At 37.2% G+C, this 23,266-nt stretch overlaps 2 protein-coding genes across 4 annotated transcripts in view; one reads left to right on the top strand and one right to left on the bottom strand.

Moving 5' to 3' along the window:
- The window catches only part of LOC133614218 (myb-related protein A-like), a 66,325-nt gene that overhangs the window by 6,732 nt on the left and 36,327 nt on the right, over positions 1–23,266 (bottom strand). The window lies entirely within an intron of this gene.
- Positions 6,910–21,568, top strand: LOC133614243 (P2X purinoceptor 5-like). Of its 2 annotated transcripts, XM_061972085.2 has the most exons (12): positions 6,910–7,295; positions 10,617–10,767; positions 10,854–10,925; positions 14,855–14,930; positions 19,541–19,637; positions 19,735–19,812; positions 19,884–20,025; positions 20,097–20,233; positions 20,327–20,420; positions 20,929–20,994; positions 21,089–21,165; positions 21,256–21,568. In XM_061972085.2, the coding sequence occupies exons 1-12, from the start codon at positions 7,159–7,161 to the stop codon at positions 21,332–21,334; spliced, it is 1,206 nt and encodes a 401-aa protein (XP_061828069.1). In that variant the 5' UTR covers positions 6,910–7,158; the 3' UTR covers positions 21,335–21,568. The 2 variants fall into 2 exon arrangements, with proteins under 2 accessions (XP_061828069.1, XP_061828070.1); XM_061972086.2 differs by lacking the exon at positions 20,929–20,994.

Below are 23,266 nucleotides of genomic sequence, written 5' to 3'. Positions count from 1 at the left end.
TTCACAACTAGTTTGACTTTGGTAGTCTCAATTGATTGACCTATAAACAGCGAGGCCTTATCCCTGCCAGAGTTTGAATAGGGCCACCTTTTCATGGGAGATTGCAGTGCTAGCCACCCCACCTCTCGCCAAGGATACATGCTGTGTAATTAAAATGCAAAAGGTGAAGTTCACCTTGATTGGCTTGTACTCTGTGCCTGCCTTTAGGTCAACCCTGCCCTTCTGTTGACAGGACGTGCATTCAGACACCTGAGTATAAAAAACATTGATCAATACAAAATATTTAACGGCTTAAAAGTTATGTCAGTATGGGTATGTGCAGAGTATGTTATTTAATTGTTTGACAAAGGGGAATGGGGTATATAGGCCAAAATGGTAAAGACTCTTTGATATATACTTGGGAATCAAATTGTTTATTTCAGCAATGAAGGCCAAAATATCTGAATTGTTTGACATTCAGAATTGTTTTTAAATTGCTCTATTATTTGTAATGTTTTTATGACGAGCCAGCAGACTGTCCTTCAAAGTGGACAGTCATAAGTGCCCTTCATAAATAAAATGATGGATTGTATTCCATTTATTTCTGACAAGGCAGCAGTACCTTTCGGTAAGACAGGCAAGACATGTTGTAAAGGCAAAAATGAGGAAAAACCAAATCTTACCCATTTTTCAATGTCACACGTCATGGAGGGCCAGTAACATCTCTTGGAAATTGCATCCCTTGTTTTGATCTGGCCACAATGTGCGCCAATGTCACTTGAGTGGAACTCTCTAAATATGGCATCTGCTTAAGCTGCCCCACACACCACTTTAACTTTCAGCTCTTTGGCCGATCCTTTGTGGTGGAGGTAATATAGCTTGCCATCTATGACAAATCAAAGGATTAATTGAAAGCTTATTTCTTACAATGAAAAGTAATACAGTGAAATACAAATATCTCTGATTTGAAATCCAGAGATTGCAGCAATGGTATTTGTTTATTGTAGAAATTTAAATGCTTTACTTGCTGTGCTCACACCTAACAAAGTGAGCGGCCTGATTCAATACAAATTAAATGCAAAACTCACAAATGGCGTGGGGGCAGTGTATATTCATTCATGAAGGATCTATGTATATTAAGATTTACTCTTAGACTATTCAATTAATAAAATGAAAACATGGCTCCGAGACCGTTTATTTATTTATCAAAAAAACAATACACATGAGTAAATCCGCGACAAAAAATATCTTATCCATCACACAATCAACTCAGAGGATATGGGCACGGCCTCAAAGGGTCAATATCCGATGAGGCAGAGAACTGCCATCAACCCAAAATATACAGAAAGGGTTTTTTGGAACAAAAAAAGGAAATTAACATTACTTTCACTTTTTCTTCAATTTTCCATGGATTTAGGTTAAAAGGTGTACAATTTCAGACACCATTTATGCACCTGAGTAAAGTTGCGCCGCATTCTCGTGCTAGGTGAGAGTCCATCTTAAGTATGAAAATCTACAAACACTGAACACTGTTGCCCTCTGTGTTTTAAAATTTTGATTTCTATTTACTGTTTTAATTGGTTTCACCTTTAAAATCGTTTTTAATCATATTTATTTTATATTGGTTTTATATGTATTTATTTTTATTTTTTGTTTTTATTCAGTCATTGGTGGAGCTCAGGATAGTATTTGAATGTTGTTTTTAATATTGTTGTGCAGCACTTTAGAAACATTTTGTTGTTTAAATGTGCTATATACATAAAGTGGATTGGATTGGATTGAATTATGCTGTAGTATAATGTAAAACTGTAAATTTAGAAAGGGAATGCTTTGTTTTTCTTTAAATACATTAACACCATCACATTTTGTTATAATAATACTAAGTCGTTGAACCTCTTGAGGCAATTTGGCATTTGTTGGGGTAGTCATCAAGTGCGATGCTAGGTACCATAACTTGCCTTCCACAATGTAGTTTGCCGCTTTTCTTTTCAGGTTGAAGCGCTCATATTTTTTGGAATTTGGTGGTACTTTCCCTTCGGTAAGGTATTCCACCAATTCTCTATAGGTGCTTGATTCCATGATTTAGATTGGAGTCAAAATCCGCTAAATTGGAAGGTGGGCTTCAAACTGGATAAAGCCAAATGTTTCAAGTACCTTGGTATGGCGCCACCTCCTGTTAATAGTGTGAAATGCCATAAACTTACGCCTAGTTGGCTGGGCAAAACGCCGACGGGCTTATCGGAAAATGTAACCCTAGTGCATCCTGATTCTGGGGGTCCAAATGAGAAAAAGTGAATGGAGATGAAGGGAGGGGGGGTGTAAAAAGGGCAGGAAATTGTAATTTAGGTGCCTGGCTTAAGAATAGGGAACATACAGCCATAACAAACAGAACAACCGCATGTGCATGTATAGCCTTATCTATATTGGAAAATGTATGTGTGTGAGAGAGAATCAACAGCTGATACAATGGACTCATACTATAATGAAAGTAAGTCATTGATTTCCAGAATATGTGTAATTTATTCATGCTGAAATTCTGACAACTGACGTTTCAGCATTAAGGATAGTTTACGCCGTTTACGCAAGCGTTCTTCTCCTCCTCCTCTTTGGGCTTGCCGTTTAACCATCAAACAAACGCCATGGGAACATCGCCCCCTGGAGTTACAAATTCCGATGGGTAACAGATTTCGGTACAATACCTGAACCCCCGTACCGAAACAGTTCAATACAAATACACATACCGTTACACCCCTAATATATATATATATATATATATAAGAAATACTCATACTTGCCAACCCTCCCGAATTTTCCGGGAGACTCCCGAAATTCAGCGCCTCTCCCGAAAACCTCCCAGGACAAATATTCTCCCGAAAATCTCCCGATTTTCAGCCGGAGCTGGAGGCCACGCCCCCTCCAGCTCCATGCGGACCTGAGTGAGGACAGCCTTTTTTCATGACGGGAGGACAACAGGGTGACAAGAACTAAATCATCCAGACTAGAGATAAATTGTATTATGTTTATTTTACCTAAAAATAAATATATTTATTAACTTAAAAAAAAAAAAAACTAAATACATTTTTACTATATTTTGCTAAAAACATCAAAATTAATTATATTTTTATTTGTATTTTTTTGTGACTCCTTATTACATCCAGGCATAGAATTATACATTAAAATAAACATATTTGAAATAATTGATTTTAAATGATCATAATAATTCATTTAAAATGACCATATTTAATTATTAAAATAATTGCTTGTTTATCAACAACTTTAGCATTTTATTCATTACATTTTGAAACTCTCAGAAGCCAAGTTATGTTATATTCCTTAATATTTATTTATACAAGTTTGAAGTATCAATTATCTAAACACAGTTTTGTTTGCATATTTTCAGGATGTAGATATCTCTATAGATAGAGAGAGATAGAGAGAGAGAGAGATAGAGATAGATATATATCTATATATATATATATGTATGAAATACTTGACTTGGTGAATTCTAGCTGTCAATATACTCCTCCCCTCTTAACCACGCCCCCACCCCCCAAAATCGGAGGTCTCAAGGTTGGCAAGTATGGAAATACTTGAAAATATATACATCCCCCACCTCAACCCAGGCCCCCAAACCCCGCCCACATCTCCCGAATTCGGAGGTCTCAAGCATACTTGCCAACCCTCCCGGATTTTCCGGGAGACTCCCGAAATTCAGCGCCTCTCCCGAAAACCTCCCGGGACAAATTTTCTCCCGAAAATCTCCCGGAATTCAGGCGGAGCTGGAGGCCACGCCCCCTCCAGGTCCATGCGGACCTGAGTCCGCTTTCCCACAATATAAAGAACGTCTACAGTAAAGCAGTCCGTCTGCAGTAAACAGCAATGTTGTGACACTCTTAAACAGGACAATACTGCCATCTAGTGCATTTGATGAAAGCACTTTTGTGCGTGCCACACAGCAATGCATCATCAGAGAGGGTGTTCAGCATGGTTAGAAAGATAGTGACAGAGAATAGAACAAGGATGGACAATTCAACCCTTAACTCAATGAGTAGATGAGTGTTATGTGTGTGTATATGTGTAAATAAATGAACACTGAAATTCAAGAATTTCTTTTATTTATATATATATATATATATATATATATATATATATATATATATATATATATATATATATATATATATATAGCTAGAATTCACTGAAAGTCAATTATTTCTTATATATATCCATCCATCCATCCATCCATGTTCTACCGCTTATTCCCTTCGGGGTCGCAGGGATATATATATATATACATATATATATATATATATGGATATATATATATATATATATATATATATGTATGAAATACATGACTTGGTGAATTCTAGCTGTAAATATACTCCTCCCATCTTAACCACGCCCCCGCCCCAACCGCGCCCCCTGCACCCACCCCCCAACCCCCACCTCCCGAAATTGGAGGTCTCAAGGTTGGCAAGTATGTCTCAAGGTTGGCAAGTATGCAGTACACAGGATTTCTCTCCACTACAGAATAAAGAAAGAAATAATGCACTCATATTAATGCCACAGAGGCACACAAGATGTCCACACAGACACGCAGCGGAGTTTTTGACCCGTGCGCAAACTCACAAAACCAGGAAACCCCGTAAAAATTGCCGCTAATATTAAACTAATCCACACATCATTTAACATACGTATAAAAGTCCGGTTTTTACAACAAACAGAAAGTTCGGGAATTCAACCCGCATGCTTAACAGCACGTCCTAAGACAGTGTGCATTTTTATAAAATACTTTAAGAGCGACAACCAAAAAGCTTATAAAAAAAATAAAGGGAGAGAGACATAAACATGACTTACCAGCTCCGAGCGTGCAGACTGAAGCTGCTCACACAGGTGCGACGCCAAATCACCCCCCAGGGAAACAAAAAGGTATGTAACGGAAAATAATAGAGTGGAACCTATTTACAATAAGAGACACTTTTGGGGAATTTAAAAACAGAAAATGATGTGAATAAATGACAAAAAATAAAATAAAATAAAATTTAGCTCGGCTACACAAGCAGTAATAAACAACAGTGACAAACAAACATACACTCGTGTTAAATTTAAACGAGGAAATTAGCTTATGTGCTTTTTTTTAATTATTATTTTTTATAAACCTTTATTTATAAATTTCAACATTTACAAACAGTTGAAAATAATAATCAAAGTAAGTACAAAAACAGTACAAAACAGCGCCAGGGGGTTGTAAATTCAAAGTAACTAAAATAGAATGCAAAATATATATATATAATAAACAAAGTGCAAAGCCATAGGCTCACTCAATCTCAGTAAATAACTTAAATTTGGAACACAGTGTTGCAGGTCCCAGGTAGCCAGGACAAGCAGTCAGATAATAATGTCCCGTTTAACAGGAGGAAAAAGCACACAGAACGTTTCAGTTATTCACAGACTGGTCGCTTTCATCAGGATTTATTAACAGAATTTACAAATCCACTATTCACTTCATTTCCCATATCTTTTGTCACTTTGTATTATCATGTCAATGTCTTTTACTTTATCTTCACCTCTATTTTCATCAAAACACTCAATAAACTATCATTAAACCGTTACTGTATCACTGGAGTTAATTACCATAACAATACTGTATGCCTTTGCCATATATTTTTACATATCCACATCATCACTCTAAAACATACAATATAGTGCCCAATTAGACATTATTTCAGTCTTGTCTTTCTCAGGAATATTCACTTTTAACTTAATGCACTTTTTTTTTTTGCAACATTCATTTAAGCACTTTACTTTTCTTCATATTCTTCGTCTTATAATAGCAGCTTTAAGTTACTGTACTTGAAATGTTTATTGACCATTCCTGAGAGCTTAACTTATATAACCATGCCTAAACACAATAAAATAGCATCCATCCATCCATCCATTTTCTACCGCTTGTCCCTTTCGGGGTCGCAGGGGGTGCTGGAGCCTATCTCAGCTGCATTCGGGCGGAAGGCGGGGTACACCCCTGGACAAGTCGCCACCTCATCATGTAAAACATTTTTCAGAACACACACATTATACAAAAATACATTACAAAAAAAATAAGAAAACGGGAGCTCTAATTTGGGAGTCTGAATTAGGGTCAGAAGTTCCTATATAAACATTGCGCACTCACGTCGCCATTTCGTATTGATTACTGCAGCTGTGCACTGGATTCATTCACAAAAACTAACTACAACTCGCAAACACTTTAGAGTTAGGCTCCACCATCACAATGTGTACTTAAACTTATAAAGATCACATGGATATCATTCAGTGAGTTGATTCACCAAAACTAACCTGTTAAACAGGAGGAAAAAGCACACAGAACGTTTCAGTTATTTTCGGACTGGTCGCTCTCATCAGAATGACAAGAAGCTTCCGGTCTGCAGGTAACAGCATTCAATTGGGAAAAAACACCCTACTGCCCCCTAGTGACCGATGTGAATACTGATGAATGTGGAATGACAGCTCCAAAAACGAATTCAAACCACAAAATAGAATAAATAAATAAACCCAAAAATGTGACACATTATGGGTGGGTCACAACAGCATCATCGTTTTCACAGCTTTTTGGTTGTTAGAGGTAGAGAGTGTTTTAATGTAGAGTTCTAAATCTTTTTTAAAGGCACAAAAAACAGGTCGGGTATTGAGAAACTTACATGTATGAATATACAACTTAGCCGATAGTATAATGAGGTTGCAAAGGTAAAATTCATTTTCAATTTTTTTTTCATACAGTGTAAATCCAAATAGCACATCTTTAAAACAAAGCACACATTTGTCATGAATATTGTCCAGGATAAAGCGACAGATGCCCTGCCGTAGTGATCGAGTGCTTTCACAAGTCCAAAACAGGTGGTAAACAGTCTCTGGATGCATGTTACATAAGGTGAATTAGCTTATGTGCTAGTTTGTTTCTTTACCGACTTGTGACGTCACCGTGTTTATCGGGAGTAAAACAGGACAGGTGGAGGATGAAAATGGCCGCAGGAGTTATTTAGCATGCCTGTCAGCCTCCTGGAGGCCAAATGAGAGAGGGGCAGTTTCGACTTCTGCCGTGGACACTCCTAGGCGAGGGGACGACGTGACGTGATGACATCCACAGGCACGTAAAGGACAAGCACTGAAGCAGGCAGGATGGCCGCGAGTTGTTGGAAAGGACGACTTGACTCCGTTTTTGACTACAAGACACCAAAATTCATAGTGGCCAAAAACAAAAAAGTTGGAATTTTGTACAGACTCATCCAGTTATCTATCATCGGTTATCTGATAGGGTAAGTGAGACCTCTTTGAACTTTTATTCCATGCGTCTGCCATGTCCACTATAGCTTGAATCGATAAAGTCTAGTTTATTTGAATCGACAATACACAACACTTAATTGGTAGTGTCTTTATTTTTTTTTAAAGTGCCAGTGTATAAAAGTTTAAAGAAGTATCACAATTCGATGTACAATTGATTTCACCACCATTATTGTTTTGAAATCTTAACCAATCTTAACTACAAGGCAACAAGAAAAAAATGGAGCCAAGGAAACCGTAAACAATATTGAAAATCACAATTTAAGATAGTGGACAATAAAAGACAAACAAGAAAAATTAAATTGCAATTAAGTTGGTAGACTAACGGTACCAAGCAAATATTTGGAGACAATATTTCATGCCAATAAATGACACGTATCCAAACGTTTGAATCAAAACTATTATGCATTTACAGTCCAAATAATTAAAAAACAATTTTATTGACTAATCTTATCTAATACAGTGTCTGTATTTATGTATTTGTAGCATTAGCAATAGTATTCCATTGATTGTACCATATTTAATCTATACTATGAATGTATACCTTTTACACTCTCATATGTAACTTTTTAAGTCATTCCTAATGCTGCTTGTGCATTTTTTTTTTTCATTTTTGCCTTTTTTTTTTTTCATGTACAAACCCCGTTTCCATATGAGTTGGGAAATTGTGTTAGATGTACATATAAATGGAAAACAATGATTTGCAAATCCTTTTCAACCCATATTCAGTTGAATATGCTACAAAGACAACATATTTGATGTTCAAACTGATAAACATTTTTTTATTTGCAAATAATCATTAACTTTAGAATTTGATGCCAGCAACACGTGACAAAGAAGTTGGGAAAGCTGGCAATAAATACTGAGGAATTGAGGAATGCTCATCAAACACTTATTTGGAACATCCCAAAGGTGAACAGGCAAATTGGGAACAGGTGGGTGCCATGATTGGGTATAAAGGTAGATTCCATTAAATGCTCAGTCATTCACAAACAAGCATGGGGCGAGGGTCACCACTTTGTCAACAAATGCGTGAGCAAATTGTTGAACAGTTTAAGAAAAACCTTTCTCAACCAGCTATTGCAAGGAATTTAGGGATTTCACCATCTCCGGTCTGTAATATCATCAAAGGGTTCAGAGAATCTGGAGAAATCACTGCACGTAAGCAGCTAAGCCCGTGACCTTCGATCTCTCAGGCTGTACTGCATCAACAAGCGACATCAGTGTGTCAAGGATATCACCACATGGGCTCAGGAACACTTCAGAAACCCACTGTCAGTAACTACAGTTGGTCGCTACATCTGTAAGTGCAAGTTAAAACTCTCTTATGCAAGGCAAAAACCGTTTATCAACAACACCCAGAAACGCCGTCAGCTTCGCTGGGCCTGAGCTCATCTAAGATGGACTGATACAAAGTGGAAAAGTGTTCTGTGGTCTGATGAGTCCACATTTCAAATTGTTTTTGAAAACTGTGGACGTCGTGTCCTCCAGACCAAAGAGGAAAAGAACCATTCGGATTGTTTTCGGCGCAAAGTTGAAAAGCCAGCATCTGTGATGGTATGGGGGTGTATTAGTGCCCAAGACATGGGTAACTTACACATCTGTGAAGGCGTCATTAATGCTGAAAGGTACATACAGGTTTTGGAGCAACATATGTTGCCATCCAAGCAACGCCCCTGCTTATTTCAGCAAGACAATGCCAAACCACGTGTTACATCAATGTGGCTTCATTGTAAAAGAGTGCGGGTACTAGACTGGCCTGCCTGTAGTCCAGACCTGTCTCCCATTGAAAATGTCTGGCGCATTATGAAGCCTAAAATACCACAACGGAGACCCCCGGACTGTTGAACAACTTAAGCTGTACATCAAGCAAGAATGGGAAATAATTCCACCTGAGAAGCTTCAAAAATGTGTCTCCTCAGTTCCCAAACGTTTACGGAGTGTTGTTAAAAGGAAAGGCCATGTAACACGGTGGTGAACATGCCCTTTCCCAACTACTTTGGCATGTGTTGCAGCCATGAAATTCTAAGTTAATTATCATTTGCAAAAAAAAAAAATAAAGTTTATGAGTTTGAACATCAAATATCTTGTCTTTGTAGTGCATTCAATTGAATATGGGTTGAAAAGGATTTGCAAATCATTGTATTTTGTTTATATTTACATCTAACACAATTTCCCAACTCATATGGAAACGGGGTTTGTACTATAGTTTGCATATGTAGTGCTTAAATGTATACGTGTTTGTTTGAATATGCAGTTGACATAATTTCCTTTACAGTAGAGATGTCCGATAATGGCTTTTTTGCCGATATCTCGATATTGTCCAACTCTTAATTACCAATTCTGATATCAACCGATACCGATTTATACAGTTGTGGAATTAACACATTATTATGCCTACTTTTGTTGTGATGCCCCGCTGGATGCATTAAACAATATAACAAGATTTTCCAAAATAAACCAACTGAAGTTATGGAAAAAAATGCCAACATGGCACTGTCATATTTATTATTGAAGTCACAAAGTGCATTATTTTTTTTAACATGCCTCAAAACAGCAGCTTGGAATTTGGGACATGCTCTCCCTGAGAGAGCATGAGGAGGTTGAGGTGGGCGGGGTTGAGGTGGAGGGGGTAGCGGGGGGTGTATATTGTAGCGTCCCGGAAGAGTTAGTGCTGCAAGGGGTTCTGGGTATTTGTTCTGTTGTGTTTATGTTGTGTTACGGTGCAGATGTTCTCCCAAAATGGGTTTGTCATTCTTGTTTGGTGTGGGTTCACAGTGTGGCGCATATTTGTAACAGTGTTAAAGTTGTTTATACTGCCACCCTCAGTGTGACCTGTATGGCTGTTGACCAAGTATGCATTGCATTCACTTGTGTGTGTGAAAAGCCGTAGATATTATGTGATTGGGCTGGCATGCAAAGGCAGTGCCGGCGTGGCGAAGTTGGGAGAGTGGCCGTGCCAGCAATCTGAGGGTTAGAAAAGGTAGAAAAGCGCTATACAAGTACAACCCATTTACCATTTAAGTTTTATTGGCGCTCTGTACTTCTCCCTACGTCCATGTACCACTACGTACAGCGGCGTTTTAAAAAGTCATAAATTTTGATTTTTGAAACAGATACCGATAATTTCCCATATTACATTTTAAAGCATTTACTGGCCGATAATATCGGCAGCCCGATATTATCGGACATCTCTACTTTTACGGGATTAAAAAAGTCTATCTTGAATGACGTTAGTAAATTAATGTTGACGCTTGCCATTAGATGAGGATTAAAATGCAAATGATTCCTTCCAGGTGGGTTTTTTTACGCAAGAAAGGCTACCAGGAGACAGACGAGGCCATCCAGAGCTCGGTCATCACGAAACTGAAGGGCGTCTCAGTGACCAACACCACAGAGTCAGGTGTGTTGGTGTGGGGGCCGGAGGACTACGTCATCCCACCACAGGTGAAAACCGACACACTCCCAGAGCGGCGCCAACATGAGCGTCAGGGTTAAACATACCTCATATACTTTTTGTTGTTTGCATGCAGGGTGAAGACGCTCTATTTGTTGTAACCAATTTCTTTGAGACGCCCAATCAGAAGCTAGGATACTGTGCTGAGGTAAGTATAATGCATAAGCAGTATAATACAGCAATGTTGTTTTTGTATGTATTGTAAGCATCGGTCTATCAAATCCATTTTACTATACTGGTTGACTTTTATCTTCCATCTTGTTTCGTATTGTGCTGAGCAGCACAGGTTTGATGTCTTCTATGGTTATCTTTACACTTATCCTTAGAATGATGTCATCCCAAAGCAAACCAAATAAAAAAAAACACATGGGTCTTTAACATATTCACTGAGCTAATATTTGGTGACAACTCACATGATGTTTGACTTTTTAAGCATATTTTTTCCGGAAAATGTCTCATAGGAAATATAATTTCAAATAATCAGTTCCAGTGTACAACACCCAAAACCAGTGAAGTTGGCACGTTGTGTAAATCATAAATAAAAACAGAATACAAGGATTTGCTAATCCTTTTCAATTTATAATCAATTGAATAGACTGTAAAGACAAGATATTTAATGTTCCTACTGAGAAACTTTTATTTTTATTTTGTTTTTTTAAATAATCATTAACTTAGAATTTAATAGCAGCAACACATTGCAGAAAATTTGCAAAGGGGCATTTTTACCACTGTGTTACACGGCCTTTCCTTTAACAACACAGTAAACGTTTGGGAACTGAGAAGACCAATTTTTGAAGCTTTTCAGGTGGAATTATTTTCCATTATTGCTTGATGTACAGCTTAAGTTGTTCAACAGTCCGGGATCTCCGTTGTCGTATTTTACGCTTTATAATGCGCCACACATTTTCAATGAGTGACAGGTCTGGCCTACAGGCAGGCCAGTCTAGTACCCGCACTCTTTTACTATGAAGCCATGCTGTTGTAACACGTGCAGAATGTGGCTTGGCATTGTCTTGCTGAAATAAGCAGGGGCGTCCATGAAAAAGACGTTGCTTGGATGGCAACATATGTTGCTCCAAAATCTGTATATACCTTTCAGCATTAATGATGCCTTCACAGATGTGTAAGTTACCCATGCCTTGGGCACAAATACACCCCCATACCATCACAGATGCTGGCTTTTGAACTTTGCGCCTCTAACAATCCGGATGGTTATTTTCCTCTTTGGTGCGGAGGACACGACGTCCACAGTTTCCAAAAACAATTTTGAAATGGGGACTCGTCAGACCACAGGACACTTTTCCACTTTGCATCAGTCCACCTTAAATGAGCTCAGGCCCAGCGAAGCCGCCTGCGTTTCTGGGTGTTGTTGTTGATGAATGGCTTTGCATAGTAGAGTTTTAACTTGCACTTATAGATGTATCGATGAACTTTAGTTACTGACAGCGGTTTTCTGAAGTGTTCCTGAGCCCATGCGGTGATATCCTTTACACACTGATGTCACTTTTTGATGCAGTTCTGCCTGAGGGATCGAAGGTCACGGGCATTGCCGCTTACATGCAGTGATTTCTCCAGATTTTCTGACCCTTTTGATGATATTACGGACCGTAGATGGTGAAATCCCTAAATTCCTTGCAATATCTTGTTGAGGAATGTTGTTCTTAAACTGTTGGACAATTTGCTCATGCATTTGTTCACAAAGTGGTGACCCTTGCCACATCCTTGTTTGTGAATGACTGAGCATTTCATTGAAGCTGCTTTTATAGCTAATCATGGCACCCATCTGTTCCCAATTAGCCTCTTCCCCTGTGGGATATTCCAAATAAGTGTTTGATGAGCATTCCTCAACTTTGTTTTTTTTGCCACTTGTGCCAACTTTTTTGAAACATGTTGCAGGCATCAAATTCCAAATGAGCTAATATTTGCAAAAAATAACAAAGTTTACCAATTGAATATAGGTTGAAAAGGATTTGTAAATCATTATATTCTGTTTTTATTTAGGATTTACACAACGTGCCAACTTCACTGGTTTGGGGTTTTGTAAAACTATCACCATAAAACTTGCAGTAATGATTTCTCACCTGTTGATGCCAGCAAGTCAAGTTTCCGCATGGGGGAGCCTTACTGTAAGCCACACCTTTTTACTATTTAAACTGTGGTGCAAAAGTGTAAAAAGAAGTAAACTGTATGTTTAGCAAAAGCAAGAAAAAATAAAGACTTCTAAATATCTTTACATTAGGAATCCACAAGGCAGATCTGTGTACATATTGCTTATAGCCTTGATAGCCATATTGTACCCACACATGCTCACTTAACCTAAAGGGGAACTTCCCTTTTGGAATTTTTCCTATCAATCACAATCCCTATGTAAGACAAGAACACATATGTCTTTGTTTTTTTATGCAATCTAAATCGTAATATACGGCAAGAGCAAGGTGGCTAACAGCAACTAATGCAGCTAATGAGAGTCATCTATTGCGCCCATTAAGCCCTCTACAAAACATCCAAAAACCGCCAACAATACTCTATTTGTATATCGTGACCTGAATATTACACAAGTATTAACGGCATTGTTATCATAAGCGCTAACGCTCAGAAAACTACTTTTAGTGGTACTGTGATCACAGAGAGCTAACTAACTTTTGCAGCTATTGACATTTTGAGCCGATGAGCTTCGGTGTGTTAATTCTAAATTCTAAATAATACAAAATTAAATTGTTTCCTTTTCTTTTTAACCTGTGTGAGGATTATGATTAATTCTTTATCTAGACAGGTAGATATTAACATTCCATCAGTCTGCATCCCAGTGAGAGCAGACGTTATACAGTAAGTGGTTGTTTTAGTATGTTCATTGTTTGTATATCTTGTTTAGCACATAGGCAGCTGCAGCAAGTCAAAATATTACTATCACTCAGCTTCTAAAACTTGCAGCTCATCTTCCTTATATTCCGGCTCAAAAATATAAGGTTTTGTCTATCATTTGTCCCAAAGTAGTCATCGTTGTCTCTCATTAAGTCTGCCATGATTACTAGTAGTTGTTGTTGAAGGAAATCGAAGGAAACGTTTTGATGCATCTGTGAAATTAATATTACATGTTATGAATGTGCCTGTTACTACATTATATATATATATATATATATATATATATGAAAAACATATGTGTTTTTGTCTCACATAAGGATTGTGAATGATATTCAAAACTCCCCAAAAAACTGCAGTTCCCCTTTAAGACTTTACGATGAGAAATGACACAATCAAACAAATGATGCACTTGCCGGTTATTGAATATTATTCATATGTCAACCAGAGGCAGGAATGTATGTGTTTACTTATTCTAATAGTGCCTTCTTTGAAGCCCTCCTGCAAAAGACAAAACACACAAGGAAGTCACTGTGGTGTACTGCCGAGCTGTCAGAGTGTTTACTTTCAGGTTGCTTTATTTGCTCGCTGACGCCTGATCATGGGGAAAACATTTCAAATGGTGTTGAACTTTAGATACCGATACCGTAATAAGCGACAATCACTGGCCACTTCATTAGTTACACTAATACTGCATGTAGTCGAAAAGCTGTGAAAAAGAAAATAATGCTAATTTTTGATTGTGGTGGTGTAAAACAGTACTTCATTGAATTGAGAGGTGTTTCTAATACTGTGGCAATTACACAAAATGAGTACCGGTAATATAATATTAACACTCATGGCAGCTATTGTTTCATGGCACATTTAGATTGCGTGTTTGTCAGTGGTGCTCACTGCTTCCCTTCATTTCATTATGACTGCTGCACATTTTCTGGAGGTTCCTGGCATGTAAACTCACTCCTGTCACACTGGCAGCAGCAGCCAAGAAAAATAGCCTAGGTGCTTGTGTACATTTGCCTCTGAAGGCAACAGCCAAGTATGGCTCTGATGACTCAAGCTGCCCTCCCTTTCTTTCCCGCTAGAGCAAAGTCACACAGCTTTGCTCATGGTCATAAACTTAAAAGCCAATTACCAAAACGTTTTCTTCAAGTTGTTTATTTGAACACAGTTTTATACTGCAATTTTTGAATACATTTCTTGTAACCTGTTTGTTCCCAGAGCCCCAAAGTGCTGCAGGGCCTCTGTCAGCAAGACAATGATTGTCAAGAGGGACGTGAAGTGGTGGCTGGTCATGGTAGGACAGAAATCCCTTTCACTTGATTGATTATTGAATCAGGCAAGAATGTTTCACACCTCTCTCTACATCGAAGGCATTTAAATTGAGAAAAGCACCCGGTGAACACAGACCTCGTCATGGCCCTATTTCCCAACAGTGAAGAATCCTTAAAGAATTCAGATGGTGATCCGGGTCACCCACAAAATCTAATCGCCTGTTCCTTATCCAATTTCTGACATTTCCCGGAAAGTTTCGAATAAAATCTGACCATAACTTTTCGCGCTAGAGTATATTGCTAACTAACATACAGACAGACGAACAAACAAACCCCAATAAACACATACAGAATAAATTACATTTGCACGTCCATGCATATTTGTTTTTCCTCGTCTGTATCTTCTAAACAGGCTGCAAGAGGATTCAGTCTTTGCATCGTCATCAGCACCTGGGCACGTCTGTTTTATAATGGAATGAAATAAAGTGAACCCTCTTGTCAGTCATCCCCACTCTTTGTCTCTGTGGGTGGAGGTGGGGCCGTTAGCATATACACACAAAAGTCAGCCTGTAACATAAACGTAAGGTAACATAGTAGAAATGATTCGATCACCCCCAAAATTGAATCCCTTGTTTCGTATCCCTATTTTTGACATTTCCTGAAAGTTAAATCCAAATCCACCCATAACTTTTTGAGCTATCTTACTAACCATCTCCATCTACGGCTTACTAGATGCCATATGTCAGGCTGGAGGAGCTTTTGTAACCTGTAACCTGTTTTGAAAAAGTTTTGAGACTTTTAATAACAAAATAAAATATTGCGAGAATCGGTTTCAGTCGAAAATCGTGTGGAATCGATACTGAATCGAGTCGTCACCCAAAGAATCGGAATTGAACCTGAAGTTGTTGTAAGATTCACATACTAACTAACTGAGGTGCTGAAAAAAAAATTCACACGATTCTCATTTTTCTGAATTCAAAATAGGTTTTTTGGGGCCCTAAAAAAAGATGTTGTTTGTGGCCCCATTTCATAGTTTAATATTACTCGTGTAGAGCTCGGACTGACTGCAGACTAGTGTGTATTGTAATACAGTTGTCCATTACTACATTGCACTTTGAAGTTTACAGCTTGTAAAGGGGACTATGTGGGTGTTATTTCATGTCCAAAGAGTTTTCTTAATGTTAAAAAACATATCCAGCAAGTTGTTAAGTTATTTAGGTGCTATCTATGAAAATATTACATTTACAATAAAAAATAAAGGCCTGCAACCCGTTAACAGCAATAAACGTGAGTTGGCTGTATAACTCTTGGTGACTACAAATAGATTCAGCTATGGGAGCTTGAGTGTGTGCATGAAAGACACAACCAACAAAAATGCAGTTCAAGTACGTTTATAATAAGATATTAAATAAATACTGTATTATTTTTTTTGTTATGTATGCAAATGTAAATATTTGTATTTACTATAAATAATCAGGTATGACCAATTAAGAAAATGACTACATTGACAACTACTATTCAGTTTACTATGTTCAAGAGGCATGTGTTTATATTTCAGATAATGTCCAAAGTTTATATGAAAAGGTAAAAAAGTAGGGTGATAAGGGAAAAACAAAAGTGTTCGATATCACAGTAAATCCAACTCAAAACTGCTATGCCGCTTTGGCGATAATTGTAAAAGTAAACAACACAACAAAACAGATGGGAAAAACTTTGAAAAAAAAAAAAGTTTTTTAATATCATCGTACATAGTGATTTTTTTATGTTTTTTTATTCCATGTTTTACTGCATGCTACCTTTGTTGATGAGTGGTGTTATTTCCCCTGTATTTTTTGTGATGATTTTTGAAATGTCGGTGCCACTATATGCTGTATGTCTATGAGTTGAATAGGATCCCAACGGAAACAAGACCCCAAGGACTATTTTGGACGGACCTATTAGACAAAGTATTTTAAATGTAAATGTGCCGTGTTACATTTTTTCTTAAAATATATTCAATCAATCAATCTTTGGGTAAACGGTTTAGCTACGATATAAACGTAAATAGTATGGTCATTATATAAATACGCCGTTCAAAGCCATACTAAATGATCAATTACCTCCCTGGGCTTTTGAATGGACGTGGCCGCGATAATGTTAAACCAAACTAAAACTATTACTAGGACAAGTTGACTCACTGCTGAATAAAAGTTTAGTAGAAACAAAGTGTAACTGAATCCATGAGGTAATTCAGTCCATCAAAGTAGAACAAGCAGAGCACAATGACCACGTTGACGAGGTGTGAATCTTTGGGCACCTAACAATTTGATCCGATTCTTGGGGTGACTATTCGATTCAGAATCGATTCTTTATTTATATTGATTCTTGCAATGTATTTTTTGGTATAATAAAACTTTTTCATAACAAGTTACAAATTAGAAAAGCTCCTTCTGGTTGCATTCAGATGGCCTAAAAACGTTATTATTATTTAAAAAAAAAAAAAGTTTTTTTTTTTTTTTTTTTTTAATCGATTTTTGAATATTATAAATTGTTTTAGAATTGGGATGAAAAATAATCGCGATTCGGATGTGAACCGATTTTTTTTTGTGCTACTGGAGTGTTTATGCCAGGGGCTGGCCCTTGGTTTAAGTACAATTAGTTTTTTGTCTGACTTTTCAGAACGGATTCCAAACTAAAAAAGACCTACCATTGTCATACTTTTTCTCTGGCACAAGCAGGTACTACAAACCCCGTTTCCATAGGAGTTGGGAAATTGTGTTAGATGTAAATATAAACGGAATACAATGATTTGCAAATCATTTTCAACCCATATTCAGTTGAATATGCTACAAAGACAACATATTTGATGTTCAAACTGATAAACATTTTTTTTGTGTGCAAATAATCATTAACTTTAGAATTTGATGCCAGCAACACGTGACAAAGAAGTTGGGAAAGGTGGCAATAAATACTGATAAAGTTGAGGAATGCTCATCAAACACTTATTTGGAACATCCCACAGGTGAACAGGCAAATTGGGAACAGGTGGGTGCCATGATTGGGTATAAAAGTAGATTCCATGAAATGCTCCGTCATTCACAAACAAGGATGGGGCGAGGGTCACCACTTTGTCAACAAATGTGTGAGCAAATTGTTGAACAGTTTAAGAAAAACCTTTCTCAACCAGCTATTGCAAGGAATTTAGGGATTTCACCATCTACGGTCCGTAATATCATCAAAGGGTTCAGAGAATCTGGAGAAATCACTGCAAGTAAGCAGCAAAGCCCGTGACCTTCGATCTCTCAGGCTGTACTGCATCAACAAGCGACATCAGTGTGTAAATGATATCACCACATGGGCTCAGGAACACTTCAGAAACCTACTGTCAGTAACTACAGTTGGTCGCTACATCTGTAAGTGCAAGTTAAAACTCTCCTATGCAAGGCGAAAACCGTTTATCAACAACACCCAGAAACGCCGTCGGCTTCGCTGGGCCTTAGCTCATCTAAGATGGACTGATACAAAGTGGAAAAGTGTTCTGTGGTCTGACGAGTCCACATTTCAAATTGTTTTTGGAAACTGTGGACATCGTGTCCTCCGGACCAAAGCGGAAAAGAACCATCCGGATTGTTATAGGCACAAAGTTGAAAAGCCAGCATATGTGATGGTATGGGGGTGTATTAATGCCCAAGACATGGGTAACTTACACATTAATGCTGAAAGTCACATACAGGTTTTGGAGAAACATATGTTGCCATCCAAGCAACGTTACCATGGACGCCCCTGATTATTTCAGCAAGACAATGCCAAGCCACGTGTTACATCAACGTGGCTTCATAGTAAAAGAGTGCGGGTACTAGACTGGCCTGCCTGTAGTCCAGACCTGTCTCCCATTGAAAATGTGTGGCGCATTATGAAGCCTAAAATACCACAACGGAGACTCCGGACTGTTGAACAACTTAAGCTGTACATCAAGCAAAAATGGGAAAGAATTCCACCTGAGAAGCTTCAAAAATGTGTCTCCTCAGTTCCCAAACGTTTACAGAGTGTTGTTAAAAGGAAAGGCCATGTAACACAGTGGTGAACATGCCCTTTCCCAACTACTTTGGCACATGGTGCAGCCATGAAATTGTAAGTTAATTATTATTTGCAAAAAAAAAAAAAAGTTTATGAGTTTGAATATCAAATATCTTTTCTTTGTAGTGCATTCAATTGAATATGGGTTGAAAATGATTTGCAAATCATTGTATTCCGTTTATATTTACATCTAACACAATTTCCCAACTCGTATGGAAAAGGGGTTTGTATTTCGAGTAGCTGGTTAGACAGGGTTCCAAGTTGACAGAGTAGACCCCCGCTGGTCACTCTTGGTCGGTCACTAGAGATTAGCTCTGGACGCTACAAATATATCATGCCAAAGGTTGATTCCTGGTGGCCAGGCCTTTTCAGAATAATTGTGAGGAATGCGACCAATCCAACAATTCCCCTCTTCTTCTATAAACCTACTGAAGTCATTCCAAGTGTTTTTATAAATAGGCATTTCTCTCCAATTGGAAGTGAAATGAGATGTAAGACTAGTTTGTATGCAAACTGGATTAGGTACAGTACAATACAAAATCCAGAAAGTCTGCATAAAGGCTTGTTATTTCCAAAGGAGTCAAGAGTGGTCGATGCTTATCCAGGGGTGAAAATTCTACTGGCACGTGTGAAATCTTTGGCTGGTGTCCTGTGGAGAGACCGTTTAAACCACAGTAAGGAGACATATTTGTATTTTCCTTCAGTTAAATCAATTTCTATCGTATATTATTTCTGAAATTTTGTGATTATTTATTTTTATTTTACCAAAAGGTCTCTGCTGACAAACGTAGAGAACTTTACTATCTACATCAAGAATTTCATAGTGTTTCCTAAATTCACATTTTCAAAGTAAGTCCTGCAGATGCTAAGCACGCGTATCCAACGAGGTCTATACAAACTGTGCTTTTCCTGACTGTTAGGTCTAACATTCTGGACACAACGGACCAGTCTTATTTGAAGAAATGCAGATATGATGAGAAGCTGCACCCCTACTGCCCCATCTTTCGCTTGGGAGATCTCACCTTGAGAGCTGGGTACAACTTCAGTGACATGGCAACATTTGTATGCACCGTTACCATTATTCTTCTCATTATCACACCGTGTCCACAATTGATATTGGTATTTTGCACCAGGGGGGCTCGATTGGCATCCATATTAAGTGGGACTGTGACCTGGACAAAGGTTACTCCAGCTGTCACCCACAGTACCACTTCACCCGCCAGGACATCAGCACGTCCAACAATGCGATCGCAGTGGGATTCAACTTCAGGTTAGACTTGATTTACGATTTCAAATATTTGACTTTAAACAACAGAAAATGATCTTTGCAACTTTATTCATGACGATTCAATGGTTCTTCCAGGCATGCTCGCTATTATAAAAATGCAGCAGGGGAGAGTTACCGATCTCTATTCAAAGTCTACGGCGTGCGATTCAACATCATGGTGAATGGGAGGGTAGGCAAAATGTGTCTCTTATGCGTCCATCACTTTATTTGACATATTTAGTGGTCAAATTTAAGTCCTGTTTGGTACCTTTTTTTTGGCCAAGTACAGTAAATCACAACACAACCAGTCATACAGTGTTAAGATTTACTGAGAATGTTCTATTCATTTGTCTAAAAAAAATTAAAAAAGAATAATACTTAAACTGAATTAAAATGTACTTTTTAAATACAATTTTTGCATAATTTTTTGTTGTGAAAAATAAATCTCAGTTAAGAATTCAAATGTAGAAATGATATTACAATATAACCTAAAGTCTTTTTATATTCGTATCATATATATATATATATATATATATATATATATATATATATATATATATATATATATATATATATATATATATATATATATATATATATATCTTAAATTTAAAGATTAAAAAAAATAAATACCTTGAGCCACATCTATCAAGCCCAACTTTAATGTATAAAACCTTGAATTCCTCTGTGGTCCATAGGCTGGAATGTTCAGCATTGTGCCCACAGCCATCAATGTCGGTTCAGGTTTAGCTTTAATGGGTGCAGTAAGTAAAATCTCTCATTGTTTTGAATTTTGATTTCATTAGTTGTATACACTGCCACATCGCCAAAGGTGACACTTTTTTAAATTTAATACAGGGAGTATTCCTTTGTGACATGATCCTTCTCTACCTCATGAAGAATGGCACGGCCTATCGGCAGAGGAAGTTTGAAGGGTACGTTTCAGCCGCAGCTTTGGAAAAGGAGGCGTCTACTGATAAAGCGTTAATACTCATTTTGTGTTTGTGTATGTTGTGTCTCCACAGACAGTTGGCGAGTGAAGATGTCAACACTACAAATGTAACAATATCAAAATCTCATGATACGATATTGTCAGGGTATTAAGGCCACAGTATGATATTATTGTGGTATTGTCCAAAATAAAAAGAGTGATAAACATGTTACAGTGTGTAAAATGAAGTGGCAGGAATGTTTAGGATAAAAATACTTACTGAAGCCAAACACAAACATGATGCTCAAATGTTCTAATCATATTTATTATTACAAACATGTATTTTTAAGTGCAAAGAATTGCGTGGGACCATCCACTGTTTTTAAACAAATATTACAAATAAAACTTACAGTTGAGTGTCTTTAAACTGACAATGTAAAAACTTGCCCCACTGGCTTCAAATATATTTTCCAGGTGATGGTTTATCAAGAAGCTTCTCATATTACTCGTATTCCCCGCGGTGCGCCCTGCCCGCGCTTCCACCGCTTTCCCTCTGTGCGGTGCGCCATAACCGGCTCTGTGTCGGCTCAGAAGCGCTTGTGACAAAGGTGGCGCGCTTTGCTTTGCAGTAGCAGACTTTCTTACCGTCGCCAAAGAGGGTATGTTTTCATCTAGGTTTGTTTGTTTGTTAGCAACATAACTCAAAACGTTATGGGCTGATATTGATAATATTTTCAGAAAACGTCCGAAAAAAACAATTCCTCTTATATAATAGAAAAACACACTTCTCCCGCATGCTTCCTTTTTTTCTCCCATTTACGGCGTTCCACCAGCGTTTGCCAGTGTTGTGCTGCGCTGAGGGTTTAGGAAGATGTAGTTTATTTTCAGACCGGGCCAACGCAAAAGTGCCAGAAATAAACTACACTCACCAAGTTTTTGTTTGATACTGTCACGCGTCACGGCATTATTGTGAGGATTTTGAAACACAATATTACAGTATCTACTATACCGTTACATCCCGAGCTGACACAGCTTGCAAACAGGACCAAACAGTCTGATCAATCTCTGAGCTTTTTACTAATTAAGAAATCTGTGGTACGTGGTGTTCTTATAAGACAATGAAGATGCCCTTGACGTTGTCTAATCTCATTATTGTTGTTCTACTGTCCTTTAATCATATGTGAATGAATAGATTGAATATGTAAAAAATGGATTATTTTTCTATTCAATATTCTTCAATGGACATGGAAATGTAAATAGAATGACAAGAAAAAAACAATGTATTTTAAAGTGTTTCATAATGCAACTTAATTGTTGTGCAGTTAGATTGATTCTTGTAAAGTTAGTCATTTATTCAAGTTATTGTATGTCATTTTTTGATTAAACAGATTTTATTCTCCTAAAATGATAAAAATATAGTAAAATTACCAATTTATTCAAGTCAAATTAAGATATTTTCTCATACCGTATTACTATTATAACAGGTTTACAAATTACGGCTATCAGATTTTTTCTTGTGAAATTAAAAATATAATCTAGTCAAATTACAACCTTTTGAAATATACCAGTCTTTATTCTTGTGAATTTATTTTTTTATTATTAAATTAACAAATTATCTGAGTCAAATTTTGACATTTTGTTTTGCATAATTTTACTTTTTTCTGTACAATTACAGCCTTTTGAAATCAAACTTCAGACTTTATAAATCACATTTTATGGGGGTGAAAATACAAAGTGTGTTCAAGTCAAATTATGAAAAAAAAAAAAAAAAAAAAAAAAAAACCTACAATATTTTTTGGTACATATACGCCCTTTTGAAATATTTTGCAAAACTAAGGTTGTGAAATTGTATTTTGTAAAATTACAAAATCTATTTCAGTCAAATTATGACCACAGACTTTATTCTTGTAACGTATATTTTTAAAATGATAAAACTGTCAATGTATTTTAGTCAAATCACAATAATTTTTGTAATGATTTTTTCTTTCCAACTATAACCTTTTTAAATTACAGCTTTACTCTTGTAAAATACAATGTTTTTGTAATTGCAAAATTACTAGTTTATTAAAGTAAAATCCTGACATTGTCTAATAATTGTATTATGT

Source organism: Nerophis lumbriciformis, linkage group LG17 (genome assembly GCF_033978685.3).
Source record: "Nerophis lumbriciformis linkage group LG17, RoL_Nlum_v2.1, whole genome shotgun sequence".
Classification (NCBI taxonomy): domain Eukaryota; kingdom Metazoa; phylum Chordata; class Actinopteri; order Syngnathiformes; family Syngnathidae; genus Nerophis; species Nerophis lumbriciformis.
This window is presented reverse-complemented; position numbering and strand designations above follow the sequence as displayed.